Below are 16871 nucleotides of genomic sequence, written 5' to 3'. Positions count from 1 at the left end.
TTCGCTTAAAAAGCAAGAATATTTTTCACCTTTCAATCACGCTAGCCTCAAGTTTATAGTTAGCCTCTTCTAGTAGCTTCTCACTTTCTTAAAAGTACCAACAGGTGAACGAAGGAAAATACACGGAGAAGGAGTGAAGAAAAATAAAACCAACTATTTTCAGTCACCTCAGCAACAAAGGCGCCTCATTGACCTGTGCTTAAAGCAATACGTACGCATTTAACTTGAACCGAAATTGCACAATCCTGGAGAAGAAAGAAAATCACGAGACAGAGGAGTTCAAAATGTTTCCGAAAATTCTTTCGCACCTCAAAGGTGACCAGACCTCTCGACCACGAAAAAAATTATTTTTTTGGACGAAACCTTTTGTTAAAGTGATTATTATGCATTCAGCCACTTTCGGTCGAGAGATAGCGCGGGCACGGGAGTCTAAATAGAGGCGTTGCGAGGAAACGAGGCTGGAGCAACGAGGAGGAGGATGGACAACACTCGGAGATGGGGAAGCTATGGAAATAGAGGAACCAAGGAGGTTGAGGACGTAGGGAGGTTATGGTTCGGGGGAGGAGTTGTTGGTGAGAAGACAAATGAAAGAAAAACGAAATGAGGACCAGGAGCCCCTCTTTTCTACCTCTCTCTCTCTCTCCAGTCTCGAAATAAGGTTATCTCTAGGTGGGTGCATTCTGGAAGCAGCAGTGGGTGAAGTTGGTAGCCGTACTGCCCGCTTGCGAAGGCGAGAGAGAAAGGAGAAAGAAGAAGCTGAGGTTAGAGGCGACAAAAATAAGACTGAAAAAAATTAGGCGCGAGACAAAATTTTGGGAGGTGTGGGAATAGGTTTTGTTGTGAGTGCATGTATAAAGAGTTGAGCATGGAAAGGGGTCAGGCCGAATCTGACGACGTGAGGAAGCGGACATCACTACAGACGAGTATTCCGGGAGGGAAGCATTACAGGACATTCACTTCCCTGGACTGGCAGAAGGGTGCTCACCTCATCGTGACTGACACTCCCAGACAGCCCGCGCAAAGGATATGGTCAACCAGTGCTAGAGGAATCGCTATCACAGGTAGGTATGCCTAATGCATATCCCATACTGAATTAGTACACACTACGAATTGCATTTCTGCATAGGAAAAGTCGTAAAAATACTTAATGAAAGTAACACTTCGTTTCATTCCACCCTTTTTCAAACGGCACCGCCTTTCGAAATTTCGGTATTGTATACTATAATTGAGGACCCTAGAAGCTAAGGGATATTGGTGCGATTTTTTTTTATTTCGGTGATATGTTCAGATAATGGTTTGTGGAGTACACAATATTGTTGCAGCATAGGAATTATGGGCGTGCCCAGAATCAAAACTAGGGGGGGGGGGACAAAACTAGCCGTGGTCGTTCCAGTTGTAACTTTTGTGCACAGAAAAGGTTAATAAACCAAAATTTTAATGAAATTATGACAGAAATTTATTATTTTTTATAATTATGTGCTTGAAAAAATAATTATTTCTATTTTAGTTCCATATCTTACATAAATGTCATTTTTCTTCAAAAGAAAATTTTTTCATAACTTTTGTTCTGAACTACATTTATTTTCGCTTCTAGGAGCTTCTATTCATGGGCGTACCCAGCGGGGCAGTTAGATAGATATAGATTAAATGATTTACTTTTAACCCTTTTCCATATCGATATTGTGTACCCCACCAACTATCATTCGCACATATCTCCGAAATTTCAAAAAAAAATGCTCCGATACCCCTTTTAAGGGTCCTCTATAAAGGTATGTCATACTGCATATAAGATATATTTTAAACGTATTTTGACAACAAATACTGTTTTACTTTAATTATTTAGTGTATTATATTTCCAGATGGTAAAGCTGGAAGAAAATTTACATTTAAAATTTAAATTTACATTTAATTAATACATATAAATAAATCTAGCTCTCATTAATACTTGTAATAAAAACTTTCCGATTTATTTGCTTATAAAATAAAATTTATGTTTTTCGAAACTGATCAACAATATTTTAAAAGAAAGTTTCAAGCATATGTGATTTTTGAACAAATAACTACTATAATACTCCGACTGGTAAATTATGGCTAAATCCATCAAGAATCCACTTGATGGATTTAATTAATGTTGACTATTGTGCCAGAAATGTGTCATGAATAATTTTTAAACAATTATCCGGTCTCAATATCACTATTTCAATATAAATTCTCATGTGTTAAAAAAAATTTAACTCATCAACTTTTTCGGCTTAAACTACTCATCAGTAAGCAGAATATTAATGTAGAAGGTGAATATTCCAGATATGAAATGTACAATCAGCCAATATTTTCAATAAATAATGATTTTTCTCACTCCTTTTTTTGCGTTTCCCTCAATTTGGCTAGAAAGGAGGGACGTGGGCTTAATATTTGTGTGAAAAGTCAAATAAATGTACAATATCACGAGGAGCATAGTGGCTTAGTGGGTGAAGTGTTCAGCTATCGATCTAAATATATTGGGTTCAATAAAAAAGTGAACACTTTGGACACTCCCACACAATATATCTCCCGGTGTGATTAACTATGATATAATTTCAACTCACACAGCAGCCTAAAAAAATTCCTTTATACGACCAACCCTTGCGGTTTACGACTTTAAAGGCAATTGATAAACTTTTCTTTGAGTAGATGAAATGGAATTTAATAAATAGAAGAGAATTTGTTTAGACACTTTCACCCTTGTAGAGGTAAATTTCAAATCGTTTTCTCGGAGATGAGGCAACAACACGACGGAGAAAGTAAAATGCTCAGAAGATCGTAAATCTATTATCAATTAACATTAAAGGGAAAGCGGGTCCCAAGGTCGAAGGATGGAGTAAGCATACGTAAGGAGAAACATTTCACCTCCACCAGGAGAATAAATTCTTAAAATCAATTAATGAACGACCCTGAAATGAAGGCGTACCCTCCTAGAAAAACAAGTCGAAAATTTTAATTCAAAACCCAGGTAGAATATCACTAACTCTTCAAGAAAAGAGCTTTATCCATACCATACCAAGTCGATATTAAGGTAATCCGCCTAGGTTAAATACTTAATTTGCTGAAGCCATTAATAGCTTCATTATTACTTCACCGACATATATAAAGATCATTCCCAGAGATTAATACAAAAAATATTAACAAAATTCGGAAAATTTCACTTGGTATGACAGAGTCGTTAAAATGATATAATTTAAATGCTTAATGATAGCTCTTACCACTTATTGTTTTGCAATTTCATATATTTTATTACATCGCATATATTTGCAATACATCGGACTTACCACAATGATTACAATCACCACTTAGAATAACTCATTCAGTTCCCCATGAGTTTCAACGATAAGATAAGGAGGGTATTCCACTGAAAGATCTCATTCCGCTACGAAACGGTATATTTGCATTGGATAGTAAATAACAGATAATCTCTATACCTCGGCGGGAGAAATTCGTCACAAAGCACAGCAATACAAAAAAATAGAGCAACATGATAACAAAGAGAATGAGAGAGAAACACAAATATTTCGAGGGAGCATTCCAAATTGATGAAGGATGCGAGTTAAAGGAGAATACCCCTGAAGTTCCTTTGCATCCATTTATTTTCATTTGATTAATCACAGCAGCATTCAATAAACCCGACCCTTCAGCAAATATTTACATCGAACAAAAAGCTACCCAGTGGTTTTCTAAAGAAACTCATTTTTGAAGAGAACGAGCTAGATATCAGATGAAATCCCTGAGTATACATGAGGGAGATGTACCCTGAATTGTGCCCTTATGATAAACCACCATCAACTCCATTTCCTATTTACATCCCCCGAAAGCTTAAATTTGCTGTTCTCTCGGCAGCCGAAATTCCGCATTATATCTTCTAATCCCTTTCACTCAGAACGGCTTTATTTCCTCGAGAGCCGAAATTGAGAGCACGCAGAAGATTCAACGCGCTACACTTCGAAATAACTGTTTGCACAGCTAAGGATAAGGATCTTAAACCTTCTAACCTCTGAAAGCAAATTGAGAATCAAAAGCAGTAAACGAATAAGTCCGCAAAGCAAGTTTTCCTCGCTATCTAAAAGCATTTCATATGGCTTTGTAATCATTTTCGGTCGTCCTGCGCCCAATTTCAATTTTTTTATAACTTTCTGGCTTCCTAACTCGCTTTCTAAATGTTATAATATCGTCTATTCGAGTAACTGACTTTGAAAGGGATCTTACTTGAAATTTTCCACACAGTTAATTTTATCTCTCATTACTGCCAGCCCGTATTAAGGACAACCGGAATTGTAAGATTTCAAGTATCGAAAAATAGGTAAATGAATTATTTGAAAGTCCCACAAGAAAATGAAATATCCACATTTGCAACACAAGTGATAAAACCGTCGTTTATTAGTATGAAAACTTAATTTCTTCAATGGTAATTAAATTGAATTCAAATTACTTTTCAAAAAACCTTTCATAGTGAATAAAAAACTTTCGTAGTGATACGGAAACAATATAGTAGCAGTTTGCTCACTTAAATAGCAAAATGTATACATTTTAACATTAATTGAATGAACCTTGCGCCAACTGACACAGGTATTAATATCGTCTGCGAGTTACCAAATCAACCATATACGGTAAAAATGAACGAATATATCAGATAAAAAAAGCCTCTTTTAAAACGCTTTTCCACCAGCCACGCTAAGTACAAAATATGAGTCGTCGTCTTTAAGTCCAACAGCTGATAAGCAAATGCACTGGATCCACGCTTGACCTAGACTCTGGATAACTTGTAATTCATTCCACGAATACGCATCGCATCCGCTACTTCAACAGTCGATATAACATTAGCGCTAATAGTTTCCGTGAGTACAGACTAGCCTCGATAAACCATAGCATCAGCCGGACAAACAGAGGAATCGAAAACTACGGACCACCGTAAAACAACCTGTAAATATAACGCTAACATTTCGTGTATTAATTATTTCAACTTCCGGATATAAGACCACACCGAGGAAGACGTTACTAGAGCAACAGAGCATTGCACGGATGACCATAGAAACATCCATCCGTATACACGAGCTGCACAGCAAGGTTGTAGGCGGGAGAAGGGAGGAGATTGGTCCCTTTAAACGGATTATCCCCGAGTTGTTTGGTATATACACGCCGCGGCTAATTACCTCCATACCATGTCGACTATCTTCCCCCACAGACCGTACTCCACATCGTCGTGGGCAAACACCTGATCAGGAGGCCCTCCCCCTCGCGGAAGGCAAACAACGCCTTCTCCTTCGCTTCCCCCGACACAGACACCACTCCGATTACTTCTTCTTCTTCGCAATTCCTCCCACGTCATTCCCCAGCAACCCCCAACTGCCACTGTAATTTTTCCTTGGCCGGATATTGTTTCATAAATCATCTTTCTTATGTCGCATCGTTCTCTTTCCAGACTCAACGATGAAAACCCTGGCGCCATCGAGCGTCTTCCCAATGACTTTCACTATGAGGAATGGAACTCGCAAATCATAAGCAGAAAAATCTGACCATTGAAAACACAGTTTTTCTTCCATTTCTAAAAAAACTGAGCACTAAAAGAGGCGTAGTTCTAAGAAATAACAAGACTTCTATTCCAACTTGTTTTCATGTCCGTCTGCTTCGTCTCTGGTCAAAATCAGAATAACTTCCTCGTATTTTAACAACATCATGCACTTTAAGTATAAACTAGCATGATAATACGGTCAAATATTTACTTTATTTCATGATCAACTTAGAAAATTGGGCTCTATTGTGTACAATATGAAATCCATCTTCGAAATAATCCTCTCTGATGTTCGCCAAAATGTTTTATTGATGTAACTGGTAACCTGCATAAATGACTACAAGGTATTAATTTATCACTTCCTTGTTGTAAGTGCAATTTCCGCTTCACATTAATCACAGCATAATACCGGGACGATTATTTTTTCCGCATTTAAGTATCACCGTGAACTGTGGTCGTGCATTGCGAACAATGCGATGTATTTTCGAAATCTTGAATCGTGTAATGCGAGCACACTTCTCACTCGTCTCACGTCGATCAAATCTCCCTATCCTTACCCTGGAGTCGTCTTCGGGCTCAAATCCTCTTCCTTCCTAACCTCCCCCTCTTGAGGAGACTATGCGAATAAATCGTAACTTGGTCGCGGCCCTCAAGAGTGTATCCTCAATGGGCCAATCCCAATCCCAACTGTTGCTCTACCCACCATGCTGTTACACTCCCAATACATATATATAGGATACGACTCCTCATGCTTTTACTTATTATCCTATAGTAATTCCAATTATCCATCTATCATAAACCAGAACTGGCCCGAGTCAGTCTCCAGAAGTCGACGGTCATCAACACGGAGCGAACCTATCGGATCGTCAAAGCAGCGGTGATGAACAGCGCCAAACTCTACTCGTCTGCGTCGGAGATGCAGCACCGCGACGCGGCCGAGGCCATCTCCAGGCACGTGGGTGCCATGACGTGGTTGGACGACGGCGCCGAGACCGTGTTGGACGTCGGGTGCGGCAGCGGAGAAGTGACGCGACGGCTGCTGCTGCCCGTCTTGCCCGCCACCGGAAGGATAGTGGCGGTGGATGCGTCCGAGGCGATGATCCGGTTCGCCTCCGTGAGGCACCGACACCCGAGGCTGTCCTTCCGCACCATGGATATTCTGGACCCTCACCTGAAAGAGACATTTCCCCACGGCTTCCGGAAGGTGTTCTCCTTCTTCTGCTTGCATTGGGTACGGGAGCAGAGGTGAGAATGGGCTAGATAGGGGAACGGATCCTTATTCCAGAGAGTACATCCAGGGTTAGTGGGGAAGAAATAAGGGAATTATTATCGGTACCAGGGATGGATTTTGGGGGGTTTTAGGAGTCATGCTCCCCCCAAATTTTATCAAAAATTTTTAATTTTTACTTGTTTAATAGATTTTTATCCTAGTAAAGGAGTAAAAGGAGTTGGAATGTAAAGACATGGCTACAAGTCCCAAACGTGGGAGAAGTTTGAGTTGTATTTATCGGAGAGCGTTGCTCTCCCTACTGTAAACACGCCCTTTCTCCAATGGGGTTTTCCATACTCCCCCATCTAGGTTATGACACTCTCCCCAAATTTGTTGCTGTATCCGCCCATAGTCGGTATTTAAGTACTCTCCTCGTTTAAGGTAGTTATACATGGAGCATTTTGCGAATAACCCCGGCTGAAAATAGACTTCCCTTTCCATTTCTCTAAAATGGTCTTTCATTTTATCCATAAATCGTATCTCCTAGCCCCTTCCTCGATTACATTACACTGCCTTTTACCAAGGATTTTAGCATCTTCTTTCGTCGATATCCTTCTTTTACGTCCAATGAACCTTCTCCATTCTTTTCCACGCCCACATGTGGAACTCCTCTACTTTTTTCTCGTCCTCCGGTAAGGATAGGTTTTACACGGAGCATTTTGCGAATTATTCGGGCCGGCCTCCTCTACCAATTTCGATTTCAAAAGCCGACTCCCTTTCATTTCAGGTATAAATCCTAGTCTCTTCTCTCCCCTCGCTCGCATACCGAACATTCTTTCCTCTAACACACATTTTAGCATCCCCTCCACACGCACTACTTGTTCCATTCAAACCCTCTGTCTCATCTTTATCTCTTCTATAATTTTCCAGGAAAACGCTTAGCGTTAGAAAATTTTAAATAATATAGCAATCCATAAAAACAACGATCTGGAAAAAAAATTTGAACAATATCAACTACGTACATTACGATAAATTGGAGGAAAAGTACAAAAAAATCTTTTTATTTGCTCAAAATGAGCTTCCACAAAGTTGAGCCGGAGATAATAGAAATTATCAACTACGTAAATGATGTTCAAGGTACTCCCTCTTCTTTTTGTGAACTGTGCCAACAGTTGCGTTTAGAAATGAGCTGAGAAGCGGATTGTTGATTAATATTCTCAAGTGATGGCTAGGAAAGAATCTGATCTAGAGTGTAATAATAATATTAGTAATTTGTCTTTATTGCGCGAGATTGGGACTAGAAAGACCATCTTCCATCTAACACTAAATATCATCGTCGTACGCTAAGCATTTTCAGAGGAATACATTGTCAAGTTACTCTTGACATCATATGAAGTCAAAGTAGTACAAAAAAGACACAGAAGTATGCTTTAAAAAGCAACAAAAAAACGTTAAGTGGACAAAGTTACACAAAGAGTGTAGGACTTAAATAGCGGAAACTTTAAGGATAAGGAAAGAGGATGGTAAAAGATTCGAGATGGTATAAAACGATGGTGATCGCTCGACCCATCACTTTGCTGAATCACACAGTCATCCCCACCATTTTCCACCGCTTCTTCCTTATTTATAACTGCCATTCACTTAAATGCCAAGCGTGGCGTTACAGGCGGCTTTCCGTTCTGATTGGCTGAAAAACGGTACAAGCAATGGTTAAGCTACGGAAAAAGGGACTTGCCGAGTGATGGAGAAAGGGATGAAAACCCCATTCTTCGAGTCATCGCGAAAATGATCGCATAAAACGGTCATTTTTCCCCCTTCATTGGAGCTCGCTATCGCTCTGGCGGATCTAGGATTTTTTTTTGTTAGGCACAAGTGTCTCACCGGTAAATGATCTTCTCATACTTGAGATTAAAAACAAGATTCAGCAGTTACTGTACGAAGTATTCTCTTTATTTTAAAATGAAATTTATTAATACTTAATCAAACGTCTGAGGCTCCGGAATGCTCGGAACAAAACGAACGTAATGATAACCGTATAAAAAATTGTCTGTTTTTGAAGGGCCTGGGGGGGGGAGGATTTTTTTAATATCCTTTTTGTAGTTTCTTTATTGTTTATATATGTTGAAGCTGCAGGTTATAAGTTTCCTATTCAATGTAAAAGCCGTTTTGGCTGTTTTTAAATGATTAATAAATAAATCAATGAAAGGGAGAAGAAATTGCTATTAATTGAAGAGGAAAGTCTAAAATGAGAGTGGAAAAGGCTGGGATAATTCAAACATACTTTAACCGTTACAATACTTAAATAGCAATAGATATGGTGGTAATCAGACCAGCAAACGTTACTCTCCTTGAAATTACGCTGGACGGTGAGTGTAAATGTGCCAAAGGGTATGGAATTTATCATTCGATTTCTAAATATGCTATCAGTGCAATAATTTCAAAATATTAAATTTAGTTACAACCTTAATTCCCTCATAATTAAGGCCGTCTTTTGAATACCTACCGATTATCCCCATTCGTTGAGCACACGTCCACACAATTTATAAGCCCACGTAACCTCTAAGTTGTAGACTTATTTAATTAACCATTAGTTATAGACTACATGTATTGGACATACGATATCACGGACCATTTCAACTGATATAATATTCCACTGTCTTCTATTAAGAATAGCAATGAAGAACATTCACGATCTGCTGATGCCCGAGGGAGAAGCCTTACTGGTGTTCCTCGCGTCAAGTCCCATCTTTGATGTCTACGAACATATGGCATCCTCACCCAAATGGAGCAAGTACACCAAGGTAATGATGAATCCTATGAGTTCCATCGCTATTTTTCAGTCAATGACTGACCGAGACTGTATTTGAAAATAAAAAGATCTGTATTTTCCATTATTTTTATACGTTTTCCACTCCTCGAGCAATTCGCAGTGAAAAACTGACGGCCTTCACCCTATCAGTAATGAGTTGGTGACGTCACGATCCCATGCGAAGTGGCTCATTGTTTCTCCACCACTACTCGGCCTAGTGCGACGGCCAACTAAGTTATCTCGTCTTCTTTAAGGTTTTCAGAAGACTTCTCTTTTATCCACCTCTTCTTACCACTTAATATATTTTTCTATTTTAGTTATACACCTCACGTAATGCATTCACCTTACGAAAGATGCTAAAAGGACTACTACATTTAGTGTGATAATTCGATAAACGGCTTCTCAATATGTATGTGCATTTCTAATTATATTACATAGCTAATAGTACGCATGTTCATAGCTAATTGATATATACAGTCCGTAAAAAAAGCAAGACACACTGCTTTGAGGAGTTTTATCTAAAAAAAAGAAGCAATATACATGCAATAACTTAAGGTTTCATAACTTAACTTTATAAAATGTTGCTCCATATATTCCAAAGCTTTTGCATAAAACACATACTGCTTATGCCACTAAAGTTAAACGTTTTTATGTAAACCTCTGCAATTTTTTTAATTCAATAAATTACTCTAAAAAATATAAAATTTCGAAACCAAAGACAACTGGAATTTGATTAATAAAGTTTTATATCGTACAATGTAAGTAATGCAGGTACTAAGAGCATTTGTGGTAAATATCAGAAGTATAAACATTGATTTATTTTTATTTTAAAGGGTGGATATATGCCACATTATGTACGACTACTGAGTTATCGTTTAAAAAGTAGGTAAAATTATCCTCATTTTCCACAGTTTTGCCTCCTATTGAGTTCACTACAGTAGCATATTTGTTCATTTTAAAGAGAAATTAAGGAATAAAAAATTGTTTGGGAAGGCATTGCCGAGTACTTATCGTAACTGATGACCAATGCAATTTCCATCGAAATATGATGAACTTAGTCGCGAAGGAATGATACTGTTGAGTTTTTCCGTACTCGGGAAGAAGGCAAAGGTTTCATCCCACGACAGCGTTAATGTTGTGAGTAATCCAAGACAGATTAAGAAAAGAAATAATAAAATATTACAAAAATAGGGACTCATTTGAGGAATGGTGGCAACGATGACTTCTTCGGGTCTCAGACTAAAGTTGTGCAGCGTGATACCTTAATCATCACTACTTCCGATTTTGGTAGTAGGATCATAAAAACGATAGCATTATCTGTTTTTGCAATCTCTCTTATCTTACGGCATAATTCAACAGCAATGCCTGAAAAAGTACCAAACCAAACTGGAAGTCTAATGTGGAAAAAGAAGGAAAAAATAAAATAGGTTGACAAAAAATTCGAAATCAGGTTTCAAGAAATTGAATCACAGACGGCAATAAAAAATACGTACTTAAGGGTGAGACACCCATTTTACGATGCCTATTTTGCACATTTGGAGTAAGATCTATGGCCATTTTTCCAAATTTCTCTCAGCACAGAAAATTATTGTTAGGAGACGGCACAAAATTTATAAAAAAACTGTTGAAATATGCAATAATAATTCTCTCTTCCTCTTTAGCGCAGTACACAACATTTGAACTGCGATACTACAGATATTTCCTTAATATTATTTATTTTATTTTTTATTTTATTCTCAAACCACCGGATACAGCTCTTACTGGCCATTTTACACCGGGGTGATCAACAAATGTAACAAGTAAACGTACACAAACAACCATGCCCTGGACCGGGGAAACCTACCCAGCCGGGACTCGAACCCGCGACCTCTTGTTTGGCAGGCGGGAACGTTACCCCGCCGCCAACGATTAATATTCCCTTAATATAATAAAGTACCAAGTTTTCTAATTATAATTATTTTCCTTCGAATATGTATCTTTATTTGGTATTATTTTACAAGAGGTACAATCCGGATTTCGCCTTCAAACCTTCACTTTCCTGTAGTATTTTTGCCTCCTGATTAACGTGGTGACATTCATTCCTGGCGGAAATTAATAGTTTTCGAGATATTTTAACTTTTATGGATAGCGATTTTCGGGTTCTGCGCATGCGCCGCCATTTACGATCTTCACTTACTCACCCTTTACTTTACGCACTTCACCTTCTGCGCATGCGCAAACATGAGCATGCCGCCACGTTTAAAATTTCACTCTATCCATAAACACTGAAAGGTAAGCACATTTTACCCACTTCTACCTCCCACCCTACCAACTGGACCAGCTCGAAGGATATTTTTTTCTAGCTGACCAACTCGTACATGTGCCCGGAAAGTGATTTACCCACTTTACCAACTGGACCAGCTCGAAGGATATTTTTTTCTAGTTGACCAACTCGTACATGTGCCCAGAAAGTGATTTGCCCACTTTACCAACTGGACCAGCTCGAAGGATATTTTTTTCTAGTTGACCAGCCCGTACATGTGCCCAGAAAGTGATTTATCCACTTCTACCTCCCACTTTGTTATGTATTGGACCATCACTAGGGATATTTTTCTCTTGTTTACAATTTCAAACATGTTCCGTGAAACTCATTTACCGCCATTCCAATATGGCCGCGCATGCGCAGAACCCGAAAATCGCTATCCATAAAAGTTAAAATATCTCGAAAACTATTAATTTCCGCCAGGAATGAATGTCACCACGTTAATCAGGAGGCAAAAATACTACAGGAAAGTGAAGGTTTGAAGGCGAAATCCGGATTGTACCTCTTGTAAAAATTTACCCTTTATTTTTGTCCTCCTTTAAAATTGATGACCAGAGCTCACATTAATGTATTAGCAAAACAAAATCAAAAATCGTATTGAAACATAACAATGAAAACAATAAACGAAAGATATTTTTAAACGACGGCAATCATTCATTTGCTACTTCACAGTAGGAGATTAGCTCTTATTACCAATTTACAGGTATGGAAGGAAAGGTAAATATCAATTCTAATTCCCTCTTAACTATTTTTTAATCCAGGATTATGAGAACTATATTTCTCCATATCACCATTCCAAAACTCCAACTCAAGACCTAAAAAATGTTATGATTGACGTAGGATTCCAAGTGCTAAATTGTGAGACCAGAGATCGCGTTTTCGTCTTCAACGAATTCCAGCAATTAAAAGGTAAATATTTAAAGTTTTCACGGATAAATAATGTCTTTTTAGTGATTTACTTAAATTTTACAGTAAATTTCACCTTGAATATTTTTTAATTTGTGGTGTGTATGCATCTTAAAATTTCCTGGGTATACACTGTAGACATTTTGATGTATTAAAAATAATTAAAATACAAAATTATTAAGTGTATTTTTTAATATTTGTGACAGAACAATGTTAATATTACTCTAATATTATTACTCTGAAATTTTCAAAGTGAAAGAGTAAATTCTACGCGAATAATACATCAATGTAGATTTAGATGAAGAAGGCCCTTTCATTTATGAGGCATTTCACCCCCATTTACAATTGTGCAATCTACTTCGCACAAACGAACATACCCAATGAGGCAAACGCGTTGATCTTTACCAATAAATTTCTATATTTGTTTATTAGTCGTATGCGTAGAATTTCTCCTTGTTTTCGGTTCAGTGTTATAGTTTTCACTGCTTTTTAAATTGTGCGAGTGTAATTTTACTAAAAATTTGAATGCAAGCCCCTCTCGATCATAAGGCACTAGGCTGAATCCCAGTGGCGTAGCCAGGCATTTCGTTCGGGGGGGTCCCAAACCAGAGGGGAAATTTTTGGAGAAACAGAGTACTACGTAGAGGGTTTTAAACTAATTTTAACACTGAAGAAAGATCTGAGGTTTTACCGGCGTATGATGATGTTGAAGTTGTTTCGGGTTTCCCACAGCATGATAATTTTAACACTTTTAATAATCGAAAAACTTCATTTGACAGAGAAATATTTGGTAAATTCATTATTTTTCAATATTTTGTTTTCTTTTATGAAGCAAAGTACTGTTTTTACATTTTGGACCCCCTGCACTCCCACTCGCTACGCCACTGCTGAAGCCTAGTTGGCCTACAGGAAAATACGGCCCTGTCCACTACCGAAAAAGACCAGTAGAGTGGGATGTAGCGTCCTATTTAATCTTTTCGTCCCTTGAGATAGATTGTAAATGAAATATCATTTAAGAATTATACTAGATACAAAAATTAGTGCGATTGCTTAATTAGCCACGCCACTGAATCTGCCCTCTCAGCTTCAATTCCCCCATAATGATGCAGAGCATCGAAACGCAGGCCTGAATTAAAATTTAACGGTGTAATATTGCAAACAGGCAGGTTGGCCAGGTCGGCTGGTCGGCAATCGCCGAGGGCCCCGAGCTTAGCTGGCCGCCCACAACGCTCGCGTCTGTCGTGAAGCGTGTATGAAAGGCGTAATAAAAGAGACTTAGATTACTTGAACCAAAGTTTTTTTGCTATGATTAAATTCCACGTTTTCATTCGTAGGTTTACACTGCATACATACTCAGTGTACACTGATTATGTAAGAAAATTACAGAATATAAAAGAGAACCTAATGCTTTTTGAAAGGGTTATTCGCAAAGTTCATTTTAGAGGAGCTTTCTGGGCAGTTTCAAGAAACAACTTCATTAAATAATAGATAATAGAGTCATAATACATTATTAAATGTTAGTTATAAGCTGTAAAATGTTCACTTTTGATAGTATTTTTTCTGACGAAATTGCTATTTTTAAAGCTTTTCATCTGGTGAATACATGACGAAGAAACGACTGGTGAGTGCACGTCTAGCTCATCATAATACGCAACGCACTAGACATTGATGAATTATACAGCGACTTACATTAATGAGTACATGAAACTATTTATTCTCCAAATATCCCTGATTTTTAATTATATAATGCTGTAAGAGGTGTTAAAAGCCCATTAAAAAAGAAACAGATGAATATACTAAAGAATCGATACAATCACTCACTGAAAAACTGGTAGGGAACTTAAAGAGGAAATATTTACACCTAAAAAGAAAAAGCATTATCACCAGAGTAATAAAAAAATTGCATTGTGCAAAGAACCTTAACAAAAATCTTTGAGTATTACGTTTTAATAAAGATATACCATATTAGTACCGTAAGGATGAAAATGTGAAATGAAAAACATTTGAAAATATGCCATCCAGCGCAGTAAATCGAGAATACTTTTGTAATGCAAAAAAAAGTGGAGGTGCTGGGGTTCGAACCCAGGACTTTCTGCATGCGAAGCAGACACTCTACCACTGAGTTACACCCCCCAACGACACATTCCGCTAGAATTTTCGGTTTATCAATTGAGTTGCCTTCAGTGATCTACTTCGTGTTAACAGAGCTGGGTAACGTTATTGTAGAACTTGGATACAAATGTATGAGGTTTCCAAAACACATTTCCCCACGTTTTTCAAATTATTCACTGCAATTTTTCAGATGCGGTCAAAGCTGTTAATCCATTCCTGGATCGTGTTCCAAGAGATATGCACGAGGAGTACTTATCAGATTTCCTACTGGAATCAAAGAAATTGAAGACAAAGGTACAAGTAAATAATGGAAAGTTGTCAGCTAAATACCAATTGTTTGAAGTGTTAGTAAAACGGGTAAAATAACGAATGTTTATATTGAATTATCAACTTGTTTTCATAACCCAATCTGTAGTTACCATTTAACACGAACATGTAAATATTTTTATTTAACAAATATCATACCAACTGAATTGTACAATAAAACTGCTGTCAATAACCATCTTTCTCATACCCATCTGTTGAAGCGAAAGCACGTCCTTGATTATCTGGGTCACAATAGAGGGAACAAGCCCTCCTCTGCAATGAAAACCTTTTAGAAATTAAAGTTCCTGCAGAAAACTTCATCGAAATTTCAAAATTTAACAGACAAAATTTCTTGAAATCACTCAAATTTGTTGCACTACTACCACACAGCGATGAGTCGCAGCGACCGCGCGAAAACCCACGAGGCAACGTGCTCCCGCAAGCAAAAATAGCTAACTTCGGTCAGCCAGTGAAAAGTTTAATAATCGGGATTAAAAATACTAAAATGGCCGGGGTTTAATTTAATAGAATAAGCATCACAACCAAATCTACCTATTACATGCCAATTTCATTATTAGAAAATTTTTAACTTTCAAAATTTAAATGAAGTTATAGACCGCGGGAACTTCAAAACTACCCGGAAGAAAGCCTTGAATTTTGGGATGCCTAGGGTTTACAATTTGAATGAACAAATGAAAAAATGCACTAATTGCAAGAGGAATAAATCATAATTCTAAATTTTCATCTATTTGAGTGCCAGTACCATTTTAAGTTTCTATAAACTACTTATGAAACAATCGATGAGAAATTACTAAAGTGGAGAAGTGACAGGGCAGTTCATGCCCTACCGAAATCTGCTTTAAAACTTGAGGTAGAGCTGTTAGATACGTCGAAAAACCTTGCTCACACAAATGTATCGTAAATGGAGACAGTAAAAACTATATATTTTCAATATTCGATTGCTGTACCGGCAATCGCGCTTTAGTTCATGCGACTTTTAGTCAAACCGTTCACTCTTCTAAAATAAAATTTCATGCACGATATTGTAAACGTAATACATCCAGTAAACCAGTTGATAATAAGTCCTCATTCCATAGAGATAGAGTAGATAGCCGAAATGATTACACCCAATTAACACAGCGATGAATCAAAATAATCCAATGTAACAAAAAGTTTGTTAAGTTCTTTCCTTTGATATCTAACCCCATCTACTCCTAAAAATATTAGGATTATTTTGTAAGGCTTAGTAAAAGCTTCCTGCTTCCTACACACGAACCTTCAAGCTTCGAATGCAAATCAGTCTAGGGAATATTTTTCTAACTCACGATCAAAGTGATGCCTAATTTTAGAAGTTCATCGCTATTCATGAATGAGGATTAAACATATCACGTGATTCACTCAACCACATTCAATCAAGACAATATCATTAGCACAGAATATCTGATCAATATGATATCATAGTCATCCAGTTAAAATAAATCCTTGCCCAACCAATATTAAGGCTTGGTTCAGGGCCGGCCTTAGGGCGGGGCAACCGGGGCGACCGCCCCGGGCTTTGGGGGGCCCCGCGTTCGTGAAAAAAAATTTAAAATATACTATAGTTTTGAAAACGCAATTTCAACTATTACTGTATTGTTAAGACCGTGCTAGACAAAAATAATATTATGAAAAAGGAATAATAATGCAG

At 37.7% G+C, this 16871-nt stretch overlaps 1 protein-coding gene and 1 non-coding gene across 2 annotated transcripts; one reads left to right on the top strand and one right to left on the bottom strand.

Moving 5' to 3' along the window:
* Window positions 1-826: 826 nt before the first annotated feature.
* Window positions 827-15381, top strand: LOC124157665 (juvenile hormone acid O-methyltransferase). The gene is made up of 5 exons (XM_046532595.1): window positions 827-1061; window positions 6343-6784; window positions 9418-9550; window positions 12622-12769; window positions 15069-15381. The coding sequence occupies exons 1-5, from the start codon at window positions 848-850 to the stop codon at window positions 15242-15244; spliced, it is 1113 nt and encodes a 370-aa protein (XP_046388551.1). The 5' UTR covers window positions 827-847; the 3' UTR covers window positions 15245-15381.
* Trnaa-cgc lies at window positions 14828-14899 on the bottom strand. The gene has a single exon. It is a non-coding gene; the product is annotated as a tRNA-Ala (tRNA).
* Window positions 15382-16871: the final 1490 nt, after the last annotated feature.

Source organism: Ischnura elegans, chromosome 4 (genome assembly GCF_921293095.1).
Source record: "Ischnura elegans chromosome 4, ioIscEleg1.1, whole genome shotgun sequence".
Taxonomy (NCBI): domain Eukaryota; kingdom Metazoa; phylum Arthropoda; class Insecta; order Odonata; family Coenagrionidae; genus Ischnura; species Ischnura elegans.
This window is presented reverse-complemented; position numbering and strand designations above follow the sequence as displayed.

What these genes read in the sequence shown, in the direction of transcription:
- LOC124157665 (XM_046532595.1), top strand. Translation starts at nt 848, where the DNA reads ATGTATAAAGAGTTGAGCATGGAAAGGGGTCAGGCCGAATCTGACGAC. An exon ending in TAGAGGAATCGCTATCACAG is followed by an intron (nt 1,062 to 6,342) that starts GTAGGTATGCCT and finishes ATCATAAACCAG; the next exon opens with AACTGGCCCGAGTCAGTCTC. An exon ending in CGAATTCCAGCAATTAAAAG is followed by an intron (nt 12,770 to 15,068) that starts GTAAATATTTAA and finishes GCAATTTTTCAG; the next exon opens with ATGCGGTCAAAGCTGTTAAT.